Genomic DNA, 16428 nt, shown 5'->3' with positions numbered 1-16428 from the left:
ATATCATGAACAGAAAAATTTTTAAAATGCCACTTCCTTAAGAATAACTTTTCCTCTGATTTCACTGACAGTTACGTTCCCAACTAAGAAGCAAACACTAGGTGATGTAATAGGCATTGTTTACCCATGACAAGCTTGTTTTAAAAGCTTGTACTGGTTTTGGCTGGGGTAGAGTCACAGTGGCCAGTATGGTGCTACGATCTGGACTTGCTCTGATGACAGGGTTGGCAACAGAGAGATGATTTTGTTAATCCCGAGCAGGGCTTGCACAGAGCCAAGGTCTCTCCTGCATCTCAACTGTAGGAACGTGTCTCCTGTTGACAGTGACAAAATTATCTTTTGTCTCCTTAAAAAGGAAAAAAGCTTAGAAGTTTCTCTCCTCAATTAGGCAAAAAGACACCTTATAGGACCTTGGGGACTTCACCTCAAACTTAAGAATAGCTAATTGGATAGAAGCTAAAAAGTTTCACTTAAGCAATTTACTAGAAAAAGAAGACAATAAATGAACTATTTGCTTTGGTGAGGTGCTTTACTAGGAGTAAGAGCCTTTTGGGCTGGGTTGGGTTGGGTTTTTTTGTCTCAACCCCTGAGTTTTCTTATTTTACTCTTTTGATTCTCTTCCCCACCTCCACCAGGGCAGCAGTGAGCTTACTGGAGCTGAGCTGCTCACTGGGGTTGAACCATAACAGAACTAAATTCACCAAGCTATGCCAGATGTCATCTTCGACCAGCATAATTGCATTTTTTTTAAGGTTATTTCCTTGAGGAGTATGTAAAAACTGTACCTGTGTTGAACATTTCCAGCATGAATGGCTTCTGGTGGGACTCTCCAAGGGCAACTTATTCTTCCTCCAGGAAGTCGTTTAAAATCAAACTGGCAGCAGATTTTTGGATCCGGACCACAAGTATGAGGAACATCATAGCTATAGAAAGGCATCATATGACAAAGAATATCTGTACTGGATCCCAAATCTGGAATTAAATAGAGTAAAACTTTAAAATAAACCCTTTCAGATTTGCCGAAAGTAAATCACTCCCAGGTTCTCCAAGGATTGTACTGGAAAGCTACCACACCAAGACAATTTCTTATTTTGAATATCCATAGCTTGAGTCTATTTTTGTATGTACCTTATGTGTACAAAGAGGGTAAAACAGAGATACGACCAAGGATGGAATGTTCTAGTGAAGCACCAGTTGATTGGGAAAGACAGGAACAAACGTTAGGTGTGTTTTACCTAGATAAAACTTGTGATTTTCAGAATTTTAGATGTACTAAAACACAATAATAATAAACATCTTTTAAACTTTGAGTGGATTAAAACAAGAACTCTAAAAAACCAAACGTCAAAACAAAACAATGAAAAAACCAAACCAAAAGTCAATCACCCTCCTGTCATTGCCTCATTAGCACAATATTTGAATTAGTTGAAATGTTCCTCCTCCTACACTTTATTTCCACATAGTAGGAAATAAAGGAGTAGAAGGAAGAAGAAAAGTAAAACTAAATAAAAGAATTTTTCACCCCTTTTACTTTTGCAAGGAATATGAGAGAATGGAAAAAACAAGAGAAGGTAAAAGCAAAAATAAAAGTGAAAAGAAAGGAAGATCAGAGGAACAATGGCAATTATATCAGTTTTACATTTAGTGTCTTTCCTAACTCCCAAATATTCTCGTTTCCCCTTCTGTTATTCAAAGAGGAGGAAAAAGAAAAAAAAATCTCATAAATCTAAGCTACATGAAAGACTTTTTTTAAACAGAATTGCAAGTTTAAAATTTTCAGGTCTAGACAAACTCTGATAAATCTTGTCTGTAAATATTTCCACAGTACTTATACAAGTTCTCTTCATATTTTACCTGTGTAAATTAACAAAATAAATTGACATAAAGGAGGAACACATACCCCAGTTCTGTCTCCAAAAAAATTCTAGTGTCTTTTGTGTTGCAAAATGTTTTTTAATTGAATAATGAACTCTCTGTATAAGCATTTTGGAAAATCCTGTGCGCTTCAGAAGGTAAGCCATTGTTGGTGAATGCCCAAATGGATCAATTGCCCATCCCGACTTTGGTTTTACTCCTGTTGACAAAAGGAAAAAGCTTTAATTTTCACTCAAAGAAGATTATTCCAATAATTCAAATGAGAGTACAAGACAACATTTCCAAGATTATATACCCAGTTCAGTGTTAAACTTTCTGCAGAACCCTGGAATTAAAAAACTAGAATTAAACAGTTAAACAAACAAAATATCTTATAAGTACGGCATTCTAAAAAAGTTAAAGACTTTAAAAAAGTACTCACTGCTACACTGTTTCAAATTTGCATCAAACCTCTCTATATGGAATCATTAATTGATACACATTCTCTTTCACTTAAAGTAGATATTTACACATATTACAATTTAAAAAAGAAATTTGAAAGAAAATGATTAGCTGTGCATAGATAAATGCAATAGCTTGTTGAAATTTCACCGTTATTTAAACAGTGTTAATTTTTTTTTCAGAACTATTTTTTTAATTTATTGGTCTGTTGATCAATAGAATCCTGTTTATTAATACTCTCTTTTCACTGAACTTTATGCTAAGTAAATAAAAAGCTACATCTAACTCTTGTTAATTCATCAACATGGTTCCTTTGGCAGTTTTGTCTTTCAAAAAAAAACACAGTAAGGAATGCATTACCCTTTTAGTAGGTCTTCCCTTTCCCCCCAATTATGTCAAGCTGTGTTTATGGAAATTGCAATCTAAGAACAACAGTGAAACAGCTTTCCAAAATCATTTCAGTTAATTGGGTGAAATAATGTCAATTTATTATTAAAATCACTGTACAAATATTTTCTGTATAAAAAGGTTTCTCTCCTCTTATGGAATTAAACAAAAGAACATTCCAAAGGCAGCAAAACAGTTCAGCCAATGTAACTGCAGTCAGCAGTTCCTCCATTCTAACATTACTATGGGTTTAGGCTTTATAACTACAAGTACTACTGCTGCTACATATATATATATATTTTTTTTTTAAGCCTTACAGAAGAGAATCCAATGAACATAATGAACACAGAGCAGGCAGAACAGATCCAAACACATAAAAGAAGTATCAATTTTTAAGTAATTTTAAGAATTTGGTCATGATATTCAAAAGACAGAAAAGGCAAAGGCTGTTGCAACCAGACACGGGATCTAAAATTCAGCATAACTTAGTGTTAATATTTGGTTATGACAATATTATATGTATGTCTTACATTGATCAAGACAAAATGCTGTGGCATAAAATTGTTCAAATAACTTTGTCCAGGAACTTTTATCAGCAAACATGAATAGCAAATACCAGACTTGATCCAACATCTTCCTGTAACTGATTTAATGTTTCAGGAAAGCTGAGTAAAAAGAGCCTTCTAAGCACCTCAGAAATTTAACAAAAAAAAGTATTTTCTCACTGACTTCTTGTATTAACATAGTTAAATTTTAGATTAATGTACATACCAAGGTTCTTTTCTAGCCACTGGTGCCCTTCTATCAGCTGGTCAATTAAAGCAAAATAATGAGAAGAAGCTTCATCAGGCATGACCCATCCTCCTGTTACTATTTCAAATTGTCCATCTTTTATTAACCTGACAAATATATAAATCATATTCAGAATCTTCCATATGAAAACACACTCTTAAAATCAATTTCTGTATACTCAACAGGCAATCACCAGCAACGTGATTCCAAAATCTATATTGTTTTTGCTACTTCCATCACTGGGCTATATTTCTTTAATCAAACAGGGAAAAAATGAACTGCTGAACAGTGAAGTATTTAATGTCCTTGTGCAAAGAAAACCAGTTCTACTGCATGCACTATATTAGATTTTTTTAAAAATCAGGAAGAAAGCTGTTTCCTGAACAGATTACAAAAATAAAACAAATGTACCACAGCACTGAAGGCCAACTGAGCAAGATGCTTAGACACTGCACATTTTAAGCACTGCTTGAAATATCTCCCCACCTTTAATCTAATATTCTTTTTAGAATTTTAGAGAGCTGATAGATCTTGGAAGTTTATTGTATTTACAAACACTTCAGAACACCTCACTCATCAAAATGCCTTCTTGAACTAGGTCACAGTACAACCCAGCCTCTCCATTGTCAGTGAACATAAAGATCACACTCCCAGCACCAGGTTGTCCCTACAGTTTCAGCTCTTACACTGTTCACCAGCATGGAAGTGTTTAATGAATTAAAGAAAAAAAAACGCAGTGAACTCATCAAAATTCAGTCCCATCACAGCTGGTACCCATAAGAGTAATGAAAATCATGCAACAAAAATAATCTCAAGTGCAGCTTCTCCAAGTCTTCTCCAGTCTCAAGTGCAGCATAACCAATACCTGACTCGTCTGAAGAAAGGACATAGTTCCCCTAGTGACTGTCATTTACTCTTTACTGTGTTCCAAGAGATATTTTTATGTCAAAAAACCACACAGCTGTGCTATAATACTCACCCACTGCAGAGAATTTTTTTAATAAGTAGCTTTTTGCCTAGATTCCAAAATTTCCACCTTTACCTAAACTTTGAGTCTGTGAAGGTCTCACAGATTTAATGCGTACTGCAACACATGCATCTCAAAGAGGGGCACAAGAAGGAGTCTATCACAAGGATCAGCTAAGAACTGCCAAGTAAAAAAAGGAAAAAAGGCAAGCAAAAAGAAGAAAAAAAATCCCCAGTTTTTGAAAACTCTAAACTAGATCTACAGTGCAAGTTTATCCAAGCAGCCTGCTTCCTTATCTCAATGCCTAGGCAAACATTTTACTTCTATATTCCATTTTGACTTGTGATTTCAAAAATGGCTAAGAAGAGCAAGGGTGTAGAGTACATACTACTTTATCATTAAAGCAGATGCATGTTTATAAAAACCCTTTGTACTAAAACACAAAAGAAACTCACAATTTTTTATGCAAATAAAAATCACATAAAATCTTCATGTGTGTTATAAAAGGAAAAAAATACCTTATATAAATAGCTAGTATGAAAGATGTATTTATTTTATTGAAAATTCCTTAGTGTGATTTCAAATATATTCGCTACTCCCTTACAATTTGAATGACATGTTCATAGTTGTACATGGGAACTTTTAGTCAAATTTTTAGACAACTCAGAATTTGTCTCCACTTCCCTGAGCAGATTCCTATTTTGCAAATGGGAGAAAGCCAAACCAAGCCCAAAAAGTCAGAACTGAAGCAGTTAGTTGGTTTTTCCAGTAATTCCACATCACAAGTGAAATCTCAAGTTTACAGTGTAGTCAAATACACAAAATCTCAGAACAAGATACACAGAAGAAAAGTTCAGTACTCAAACCTTTTAACAGCGTCTCTTTTTTGGCTATCTATTCCATCCCACCATTTTGAAAAGTAGGAAACCTCAGACCATATAAATTTCCTTCGGTTGTCTTCTTGCAGTTTTATAACCATGTTATTTAAAATATGCTGTGTCTGATCTCTGAAGTAATCATCAAAAGTCTTCAGCCAACCTAGGAAAAAGAAAATATAAATGCAGCCTGTTTAGAGAACTAGCTTTTTAGTCTCATTAGAGAGCAGTCCCTGAGAGAACTGGCTCCTTCTCACTCCCCAGAAAAAGCTAAGACTATTCTTAAAAAGCTTTACGTGTCATGGACAGCTTGAAGTGGTAAATTTCCAAGGAGTTTCTTTTTAAAAAGATTGCATGTTTTATTTTCTAAATGTATAAACATATGGAAATTATTAGTCTTTTCACTTTCTAGTTCTTCTATACTTTGCATGGTAGAAAATTTCATCAAGAGAATATATACAATACTTCTCAAATAATTGTGCTTCAGTGAGATGCAAAGGAAAAAGTAATTTTAACCACATTTTCAGACTTTACAGTCTGAAATTAAAATTTTTCATCCTCTTCATAATACCTTGCATTACAGAATATATATAAACCCGTTGTACTTAAACACAAAAGAAACTCACAAATTTTTATTCAAATAAAAATCACATAAAATCTTTCTTCTATATAGCTTCTATAAATCTTTCAACTATAGCTGAAAAAATTAAGTCTGTTACTTACTACTTACTGTAGAATGTCACATTCCTACTCCTATCAGCTTTTGTCACGTATGCCCATTTTAAGATTTTGTGAAAGCTTCCACACTATGTAAAGACAGCACTCCAAATAATTATACTTATTTGTAATTCCATTCTGATTTACCAATTCAGTTCTGCAGAGCCACTGCCTTTCTGCTAGTGCTAGTCTGCTTATAGGATACAGGGTTAGACTGTTATGCAATGACATTATATTGTTTCAAAGAAGTTAGATAAGTGTAGAAACTTTAACTACTAAAAAATACTTCTCAAATTTAGTTTAAAAAAAACTTCATAATTAAATAAAGTATGACTATTGACTCAGAAAGGATATATTGTACTTTCTTTTAGGGATACAAAAACTCAAACATTCTTCTTAGGTAGATGCAGAAATACTGCTTTTAATTTGCAAAAGAAGAAATAAAACTGTAATGCTCCAGAGGAAAAGTTCTAGGTCATTCTTTTTTCTTTTACAGACGTTTAGCATCTAGAAAACTCATCACCTTTGATACAAGTTTCTGTACAGATCGACAAGTGGGGTCTAATCTGTCTAAAAAGCGTAAAATGCATTATGTCAAGGCAGTTAATATGAGGGCTTAAAGCATAAAATCAAAACATACTTTCTGTAGAGGAATGGAAACAGCTTAATACAAAAAAAAAAAAAAGCAGTAAATTATTGCTATGCAATAGTTTAAAGGCTAAAAAAACCATGATGAATAATCTGAATTTGTAATCAGATTTCTTTCTGACCTCTTCCCACTTCAGTCTGGGTTGGTTTTTTTTAATAGATGCTTCCACTCAAAGAATTGAGATCACATAGCAAATTATTCTTTCTCAATTCTCATTTACTTTTCAACAAATCAAGGGAATATTTTACTGATAATTACATTAAAAATATCCACATGTATTAGACTACCAGTTTATAGCTTTATGCTAGAAATTTCTTCTGCAAGAGACAATATCAGCCTAGCACACAACTAATGGAGGATAAATTAAAACCATTTCTATGATTTTCCTTTACAGAAAAATATCATCATAATAAACTATTTAAAAATATTTTATATTGCACCAGTAAAAGCAAATTTACATTAAATTACTCTATGGAAACATTCAATACATTAATACACCAGCCTAACTGAAACACTGATTTAAATGTCAAAGTAGCTGACAAAAGAGTACAGTGAGATGGAGGAAGAACAGTGTTATAATAAAATTGTTTTGTTTTAACACACTCAGTTTATTAAGCTAAGGAAGACTGTAACATGGGTAACACACTGAACTGAATACACTCCAGAGAGTCCTAGAAAATTTTCACAGGTATTCATAGATTTAGCTGGAAGCCAACAGAAAGCCTTCTGAAATGTAAGTACCATACATCTAGTTCTTTATTAATTGAACAGAACATTCTGCACTGAAAAAGGTCTATAATGATCATCTAGTCCAACAGCCTGACCACTTCTGGGTTGACCAAAAAAAAGTTAAGAGAATTATACAACTGCCTCTGAAACAACATCCCCAGGAAGCTGTGAGGTCACTCCTCAGCCTCCTTTTCTCCAAAATGGACAAACCCCAACTCCTCAGCTGCTCCTCACTAGACAGCCCTTCCAGCCCTTCCACCAGCCCCACTGCCCTCCTCTGGGTGCATCCCAGTGCCTTCACATCCTTCCTCAAGTGTCCTGCTCTAAACCCCAAGACTTACAGAGACTCTTCAAGTTTGCATGGAGACATACAATAAAATTAAAATATATTTAAAAAAGTAAACTAAACAAAATAATGGATAAAACAATGTACAGTTGCTAGCTAGAGTATTATTTCACACTTCAGTCCCTAATACAACATAAGACTCTTCAACTCAAGTTCATTTTGTGCTTATCCACAAACTAAGAATTTGTTCCTAGGCTGAAAGAAAAGATTTACCAGTGCATTTCAAACAGGAAACTTTCAATATAAAGACAGTTTACACATGGAAAAATTGCAATAGTTTAAAGCTGAGATTACCAAGACTAAGTATGCTATTAAAACAAAATAACACTTGGTGGTTTAAATGTACATAAAGCCCTTTGTCAACATAAAAGTCACAAGATCACAGAATCACTGAGGCTGTAAAAGACATCTGAAACTATCAAGTCCAACTCTGACTAACCCCTTATAAATCATATCATGACGCTGAGTGCCACATGTAGTATTTCCTTTTAAATCTCCAGGGATGGTGACTCCACCATTCCAATGTTTAACAACCCTGTAAACAAGAGAAAAAAATACTACTGTCTTTCATATTATTATGATAGGCTTGACTTAATACACGTTGAGGACTTTGCTAGATACTTTCATTTTCTGCCAGCCTATGTGATAACAACAGAGGGTACACACTGCTGAGCTGCTTGCCTTTTGATCCTCTCTCTCACACTTGTCCTCAAAAGTGTGGAAACTTGCTGTCTGTCCCTAACTACATGAGATTTATCATCATTATGCAGCTGTTTGTTTAATCAATTTTTTCCCCTGCTGTAATGTAAATTTACTTGGCTTGACAGCAGACTCCAAGAATCATGTCTGAATATCAACACAACTCATTGCTCTGCAAAAAATCCTGAAATATTTCATTAACTGATTTGTCACTATTCCTGTCTACATTTTAAAGTTCAAATTCTTTCTTGAAGCTCTCTCAGCTCCTTGCACTACAGAAAGGCAGTCTTGTGTCTTAGCATGGTTGACACAGATGTAGAGATAAAGGGAACCTTGCAGGACAAAATCAGAACAGAAGCTGATAAATTAGTATTCAAAATTATTTATTAAGCAAAAGCACTTAACAATTTGATCATGACAAGGATCACAAATCCATTTCTAACAAAAGTATTTAGGTACTGCTGACGTACAACAGCAGGACTCCTGGGATGGTTGTTTACATTTGCATTCTTGCCTTTTGGTTTAAAATAACTGTTGAAATAAAACCAAATAGGCTTTTCAATTGCTTACTTCCACAAATCACCCTCCACTCTTTAAGAGGAAATGTGCTTTTAAAAAAATTTCTTGTTTCTGATGAAGTCTGTCTTAATAAGAGGCAGATCATCCCATGAACTTCTGAAATATTATGCCAGTATATACTAGATTAATGCATTTTTGATAGAAGTTTGCATCTCTGATTCACTTTTCAGGAGATCATAATTAATTTCACTGAGTCTAAAATTCACCCATCAGTGACACTTTCTGCAACACAAGAAACTTGAATAATTAATTTATTTTATGTCAGTGTTAAATAAAACCAATAAATTTCAGCTAGCACTATACAGTTTTCCAGAAAATAAAAGCATTCTCTTTGCAAATATATAAGTGGAATGTGAGTTCTTGGTCTTCAAAATGTACACCCAAGTTAGTAAAAAATATCTGTAATTTTTTTCTTCTCCTTTTTACATTTATGCTTGATTCTCAACTTACTAGCTCCTGTAAGAAGACTTAAGTGACTGTTTTGATAGCTGAGGAAGTAAAAAAAAGTGTCTTAAACTGTGAGGATATTCTTGTTCTTAATTACATCCAAGCTCCACAAAATACAAACAAAAACCACAAACAAACTAAAGGATACGTAGCCATGACTTCTTCCCTCTAAAAGAAGAGCGCTAAAGAGCTTAGCATGATGTGCATGTGTGTTTAATTGATCATACTCAAGCAATAACAATAAGGCAAATACCAGAAATAAATCCAAAAGCTAAGTTTCAACTTACATTTTAGTAAGTAGGATTACACATAAAAATAATTTGGATTAGCTCCTTTGTAGATTCAGCATTTTTTAAAGTCACTTATTTTAAAGTAAGGAATACACACTTTTTTTTTTTTTTTTAATTTAGAAGTACTGCATCATTCTATGATGTAAAATACAGAACGGACATACAAGTTAATATTTTATGGATGTTTCTGACATAACACTTCAGTGCTAATTTCACCAAAAAGTATCTTTTCAACAAAGATGAATGACTCACAGCAAGACTGTGAAATAAAACTTGAAAAACCCGATGGTAAGGCAATCTCAAATTAAAACTGAAAGCTGTATAAGATTGTTTCAGGGGACTTTCTTTCTCTGATTTGACTATGTGAAACAGAAAAATGAAAAAACATTCTTGTGTTAGCACATTCATTCTGATTCAAAAGGAATTAGACAGATGAGCTTCTTGTTCCTGCAAAATAAGTACCAAAATAAAATAATTAAGGTAGATGAAAATACACTGAAATTAAAAAAGTAAGACAGTGTATTTACTTTTCCAACAGCATACCTTAACTTGTAAAAGATCTCTGCTCAAGGTAAAACAAGAATTATTTGATTTATCAGGCTTAGTATCATAAGCATAACTAAAAACTCAAATGATTGCACATTTCACAAAAAGTAAAATCTGCCATGATCTGTGAGGTACTACCAAAATATAATTATAGACTTCTTACATTTTAAGTCCTATGCAAGATCTGGTTTTGCTTTTTTACATATCAAATCTGCTGCCATCATAGCTTAGAAAGGAAATTTCTACTGATGAGCAGTCAAAAGTGTCCTTTCTGTAACATTTCTCTTGATTTCCAAAGGAACTGCACCTCTTCTGCAAACACAGAAATACTGAAAAATAAGCCAGGAATAAAGCTGTAATTTCCCTCATTCAGCATGTCAAGAAAAACTTGTGAGCTGCCCATTTCTTGTATTTTGGTGGGTCAGAAAAGAGCTTAAGCAATCTCTCTTCTGGTGAAGAAGTCACAAGGAAAACATATCCAGAGCCGGTCAACAGAAAATGTACATGAAACTCCACGGTGTATTAACAGCATCAAATTTCATGGTTAAGTTTTCTTATATCTTAACACTGACTTATGTCTATATAGATTTCCTCCTGAGAAATGGAGACTGTCTTAAATAATAAAAGATGATTAACATGAGTGGTTGTAAGGCAAAATTACCAATGTCATAGATAATTGATGAAGTGTTAAAAAGCAGTGTTTAGTTCTGAACTCTGTGCCCATACACTTGCATGTGGGTTGAGAAGCAGGAGAAAAATCTACTTCAGTCACTTTCAATTCCACTTAAGTGCGGCTTATACTAGGTCTGTAACCACCACATTCAGCAGTGAGATACTGGTACACACATATTTTAGGAAGCTCATGTCTCAATTTTTAACTAATTTAATGAGGAGCCATTACCAAAATAATTTCAGATCAATAGATGCTAGAGGTGACTTTCCCTCCCTCCAGTCATATCCAAAACTCGTCTTTCAAGTCCATCTGTGCTGGCTGACAATCTTGCCAGCCCTGATCTGAGCTCTCCCCTTTGCATTTCTGCTGCCTCCTCCACCTCAGGCAGCCACAAAACACCACAGCTGAAGCAGGTGAGAGCCAACACAAGGGCTCTGTGAGCATAGTAGGTTATGTGCTCACTCCTTAATCTGCACATGACAGAATTGCCACCTATCTGTGATAGCTATAATCTCACACAACAAGGAAACTTCTCTCCATGATTTAAGATTAAGACATGCTACTGAGGTGCTCAAATCTTTATCAACTGCCAGCAACTAAAGTAATTGTGGTACTACTGATCACAAGTCTGAAGGAGACCCACTCTCAACCCATTTCCCAAAAGGGAAACACTTTAGCTACTGCAGAGAGAAGCATGAAGATCCCAAGTTTGCAGGTCATGGTTAAATTCACACAGAAGCATTTAACCCAGATTTAGCATCACAAAGTGTTTCAGAGCACTGGCACATTCAGTCATCCTCCAAAAAAGAAGGTAGAACTTAAACCCACCATCTTCCCTACTGATTGTGTTTCACAGATTCACAGAATGACTTGGATTGCAAAGGACTATGCAATTTCTAGCCCCACATGATGGGCAGGGATGCCACTCCCTAGACAAAGTTGTTTCAAGGCCTTTTCTTTGCCTTTGAGCTACACATTCTCGCTAGCATAAATGGTTATGTGAAAAGTTAAAGAGGAAGTAGCTTCAGATGAGAAAACATAAAATCTAATGAGAATTTGAAGCTTCTGCAGCTAATATACCTTTACTGACCCCATTTCTTAGTAAATATCTTTACATACCTTGAAATCACTAGAACCTGCAGAAAAAGTACCTCATGACTTGAACAGAAACAGGTGAAGTTATCAGCAAATCTCTTCACAGCTTACCTCAGGATATTTCCCTGCAGCTCCTAAACCTCATGTGCCTGAGAAGTTACCTCAGCCTACACTGTGCCCAGGGTGTTTGCTCAGTTCAAGTAAAGACATTCCAGGAGGGCAGATGTGACACCAGGCCACTGGCCTCTAGCGGACTGCCAACAGTCCTGTACCAGTTAGGATGTGATCCCAACAGCTTCAGCAGAAAAAAGGGAGACAGATAAACTCCACACCCCATTCTAGTAGACCCAAGAGAATGAGAAGTTCTGTATATTGCCTTAGGATTGCTTTGATTCATTATGTGCCAGAGCTGCTTCTTTCAAGGGAAGTCTTTAGGAGAACTACAACCACAGAAGAAACAGACAGACATGGGTTCAAAGATAGCTCAATAAATAGGCAAATCTAGGTCTATACTGTGATTATTTGCTCTGAATATTTTTACCATATCCATATTGCATTAATTTACCTGTCATAGCTAGACAGTAATATAGTAATTACACATTCCAGCATTCATTTTCTTTGAAAATGTTATATACGTGCAAATAAAAGCCATTTATGTTTATACCTTCACTCAGATCCACAGTACTTCATACAACAAATTAAATTTTAGAGAGATATACAGTAGTAAAATTTAATATTACTTTAATTGTGGCTTACTATGACAACAACCAGTGCTCCCAGCTGATTAGGACATAATGTTTGTTCTCCCCCAACCTCTTAGGTGATCCAGAAAACTTTACCAGCTAACCCACTAGTCATTCCCCCACCCACCAAACCTGAATGATACTTCCTATCTGCCTACGCAATCCTCTGATCCATTCCAAACAAACTAGGAGGTGTACTAGCTCTAGCTGCCTCAATCCTCGTCCTATTCCTCACTCCATTGCTACATACATCAAAACTGAGATTCATAACTTCCGCCCTCTATCACAAATCCTCTTCTGAACCCTAGTTGCTAACGTCCTCATTCTAACCTGAGTAGGCAGCCAACCAGTAGAACATCCATTCATCATCACTGGCCAACTAGGCTCATTCATCCACTTAACAATCATCCTAGTTTTCTTCCCCCTTGCAGCCACCCTAGAGAATAAACTACTCAAACTCTAATTAACTCTAATAGTTTATAAAACCATTGGTCTTGTAAGCCAAAGACTGAAGACTAAACCCCTTCTTAGAGTTACCCTACCATCCTATCTCAGGAAGAAAGGATTCAAACCCTCATCTCCAACTCCCAAAGCTGTCATTTTTAACTAAAATACTTCCTGACCCTTCCACTAAAGAGCCCGAATCGCCCCCCAAGACAACCCTCACACAAGCTCCAACACCACAAACAGAGTCAACAACAATCCTCACCCCCCAATCAAAAGCAACCCCACTCCCTCTGAATACAACATAGCCACCCCACTAAAATCTGATCGGACCAACAACAGAGCCCCCCTATTCACCATCCCCTCATCCGCTAATAACCCCAACACACCCCGTATAACAAGCCCCACCACCACAACCAACCCTATCCCAAGACCATAACCAACAACACCCCAATTAGCCCAAGCTTCCGGATAGTGATCCGCCACCAATGACACTGAATAAACAAACACTACCAACATCCCCCCTAAATAAACCATAACAAGCAAAAAAGACACAAAGGAGACCCCTAAACTTACTAGTCAACCACTGCTACACCCCTAGTAAGCCCCAACACCCCTAGTAAGGGGAAGGGTTAGATGCAACTGCCAACCCCCCTAGAACAAAACACAACCCTAAAAATAAAACAAATTCTATCATAAATTCCTACTCAGCCTCTCTCCAAGATTTATGGCCTGAAAAGACATCGTTACAAAATTCAACTACAGGAATGCCTAGCTTTGCCTTTCCTTCCCCCCCCCCCAGCATGTTTTCTTCATGCTTTCAGGGTATGTATAGTAATGCATCACACTCTGCCCCATCAGACAGTCCATGAAATGTAGGATAATCCACATCATATGTCATGCCACTCCATCAAAAACCCAGACATTATCTCCTAAACAGATGATATTTGGCCAGTACACTCACCAGACACATTCTTGTTTCAAGTACCATATAGCCCAAATGCTCCTACCCACAGCCAAGCTGCAAGTGTTACCCAAAGACCCAGAAACTTATCTACAGTACACAACACCCAATCTCGTAAATGAGGAATGTCCCAGTACACCTTTGAATTCCCCTAATCTACAGGATTTGTCCACCTCCTAGGTAATATTCACGAGAGAGCACATTCTCATGGTCAGTGTACATGTACCAGGACCACAGTGTAGCAATATAATTCACTTCTTGGTAAATTTTATCAAGAAGTCATTCCAAAATAAAGGAACACTTCTCCATTTTGTTTATTACACTCTAAACCCACTTGGGTGGAAATGAAATTATGTAGGTATACTTAAACTTCTGTTTAAATCTAGACTTTTCATTATCCCACTATAGGTTGGGGGTGTGCACAAAAAATGTGAAGAAAGTGTCAAAACCTTCTGATTTGCCATTGTCACATCTTCTAGGGGCACATTTCTTTAGCACAGGCTGAGGATTAAATATCTATGACAGTCCAACAAATCAAAATAAGAACTGATGGTATTTAATGCAGCAATGTATAAACTGAATGTGTGACCAGAATTTCATCACTTTTCAATTTCAACACTGAAGTTCTGCTCCAGTTAATAAATTCAGTAGACATACAACTTGTATCATAACAGTTGTCATTGGAAGTCAATGATACTTAAATCAAACATGTTTCACTGCCTTGCTAGACTTAAATCTAACATATTAACTGGTATGTTTCAAAAAAATCCAAATCTTACCAGAAATGGCAATGCACTTCCTAATTCAAAAGTCTCTAGATCCTCAAATCAATTCAGTTAATATATTACCTGGATCATTATGTGAGTGAGGCACAACAAAAACTTGAAGTGGTTCACTATCCCATTCATTTTCGTTGTATGTGATATCAAATCCTTGTTTCCAAACGCCACCATCTGGATTATCAAAAGGAAGAATGTCATAGACATCCAGCATCTAAAACAGAAAAAATAAAGGAATATAAAACATGAATTCACAGAAACAGTTCTGCTATTAAAAAGTAAAGTTGTTTTCACCTAAAATGGATCAGCTTGTTCATTGCAGAGGGAGGGATGATGTGCCAAATGAATAGAAAACTGACAAATGAGAGCAAGTTTCAAATCACACTAGGACACCCAAGACACAGCTGCCAGGAAGAGGAGCATTTGGCAGGCTCTGTCCTGAGAAAACTGACATTGATTAGATAAACAGTAGGATTAAGAGCCTTAAGTCATAAAAATTATGGCAGCTCACAATGGTATTGGGCAGGAGGGTATGAAGAGGATTATACAGAATAACACAGTACACTAGACAGGGGAATGCAGGAAATGAAGGAAATAAACTGAGAAAGAAGTAATGACATGACTAAGAGAGAGATAGAGGCAAACATCAAAATCACAAAAAGGAACTGAAAGAGGCTATCAGCAAAAATGTTGATAACTACAGCCAACTGCTATAACAAAGCTTCTTATAAATTTCCTGTTCCCCAGTACACTAATTGTACAAGGAAGGACATATTTCACTTGTCAATGCAAATAAAAAGGTTACAGACAAATAAAGCAACTCTACAATTATTGTAACAAGTTCCTATGAAACTTAGGGAACACCATATAGCTTCAAAGAGAGTCTACTAATATAAGATTCATGAAAATTTTTTTTGTAAGGCTCTGGTTTGCTTTTAAGAAAGAAAACAACGTACAAACATGAATTGACATCAGACAATCAATTCCTGACATTCTAGTTTAATAATTAAACTTTAATCAGTTCCAAACCTATGTTAGAATACAATTGTACACCTGACAAACTTTCTACGAAAACCAATACATCTACACAAAAAAAGGACTCTATAGCAGTCATTCACTACTTCAACTCCACAAGAGTTAAACCTTCCCAGTGGTAAGGTGCTTTCTGTCCTGCTAGGAAAACTTAAAAAAACTACCGACATCTGAAACAAATATCCAACTAAAGAAATTAAGGCCTTGCAAAAGTTGACTTTGGCCTCCACCCATCTCTCATTTTTCCTCATCAACAGAACATGAGGAGAAATATAAATTATTATGGGTGAAGATAAAAACAGAGAGGTCACTTACCAATTTTCATTACAGGAAAAACAGACCTGACTTTAAGAATATTA

General features: G+C 35.7%; 1 protein-coding gene across 1 annotated transcript in view; it reads right to left on the bottom strand.

The window, feature by feature from the left end:
• MAN2A1 (mannosidase alpha class 2A member 1) overlaps positions 1-16428 on the bottom strand; it is a 107153-nt gene that overhangs the window by 72794 nt on the left and 17931 nt on the right. The window contains exons 3-7 of the mRNA XM_036403557.1: positions 15107-15251; positions 5329-5500; positions 3475-3602; positions 1901-2074; positions 786-972 (exon numbers count right to left, since the gene is read on the bottom strand). Coding sequence (XP_036259450.1) covers positions 786-972; positions 1901-2074; positions 3475-3602; positions 5329-5500; positions 15107-15251 — 806 coding nt within the window. The remainder of the gene's footprint in view (positions 1-785; positions 973-1900; positions 2075-3474; positions 3603-5328; positions 5501-15106; positions 15252-16428) is intronic.

This window comes from Molothrus ater, assembly GCF_012460135.2.
Source record: "Molothrus ater isolate BHLD 08-10-18 breed brown headed cowbird chromosome Z unlocalized genomic scaffold, BPBGC_Mater_1.1 matZ_random_MA35, whole genome shotgun sequence".
Classification (NCBI taxonomy): domain Eukaryota; kingdom Metazoa; phylum Chordata; class Aves; order Passeriformes; family Icteridae; genus Molothrus; species Molothrus ater.
The sequence above is the reverse complement of the archived record's forward strand: the minus strand, read 5'-3'. Positions and strand labels throughout refer to the sequence as shown.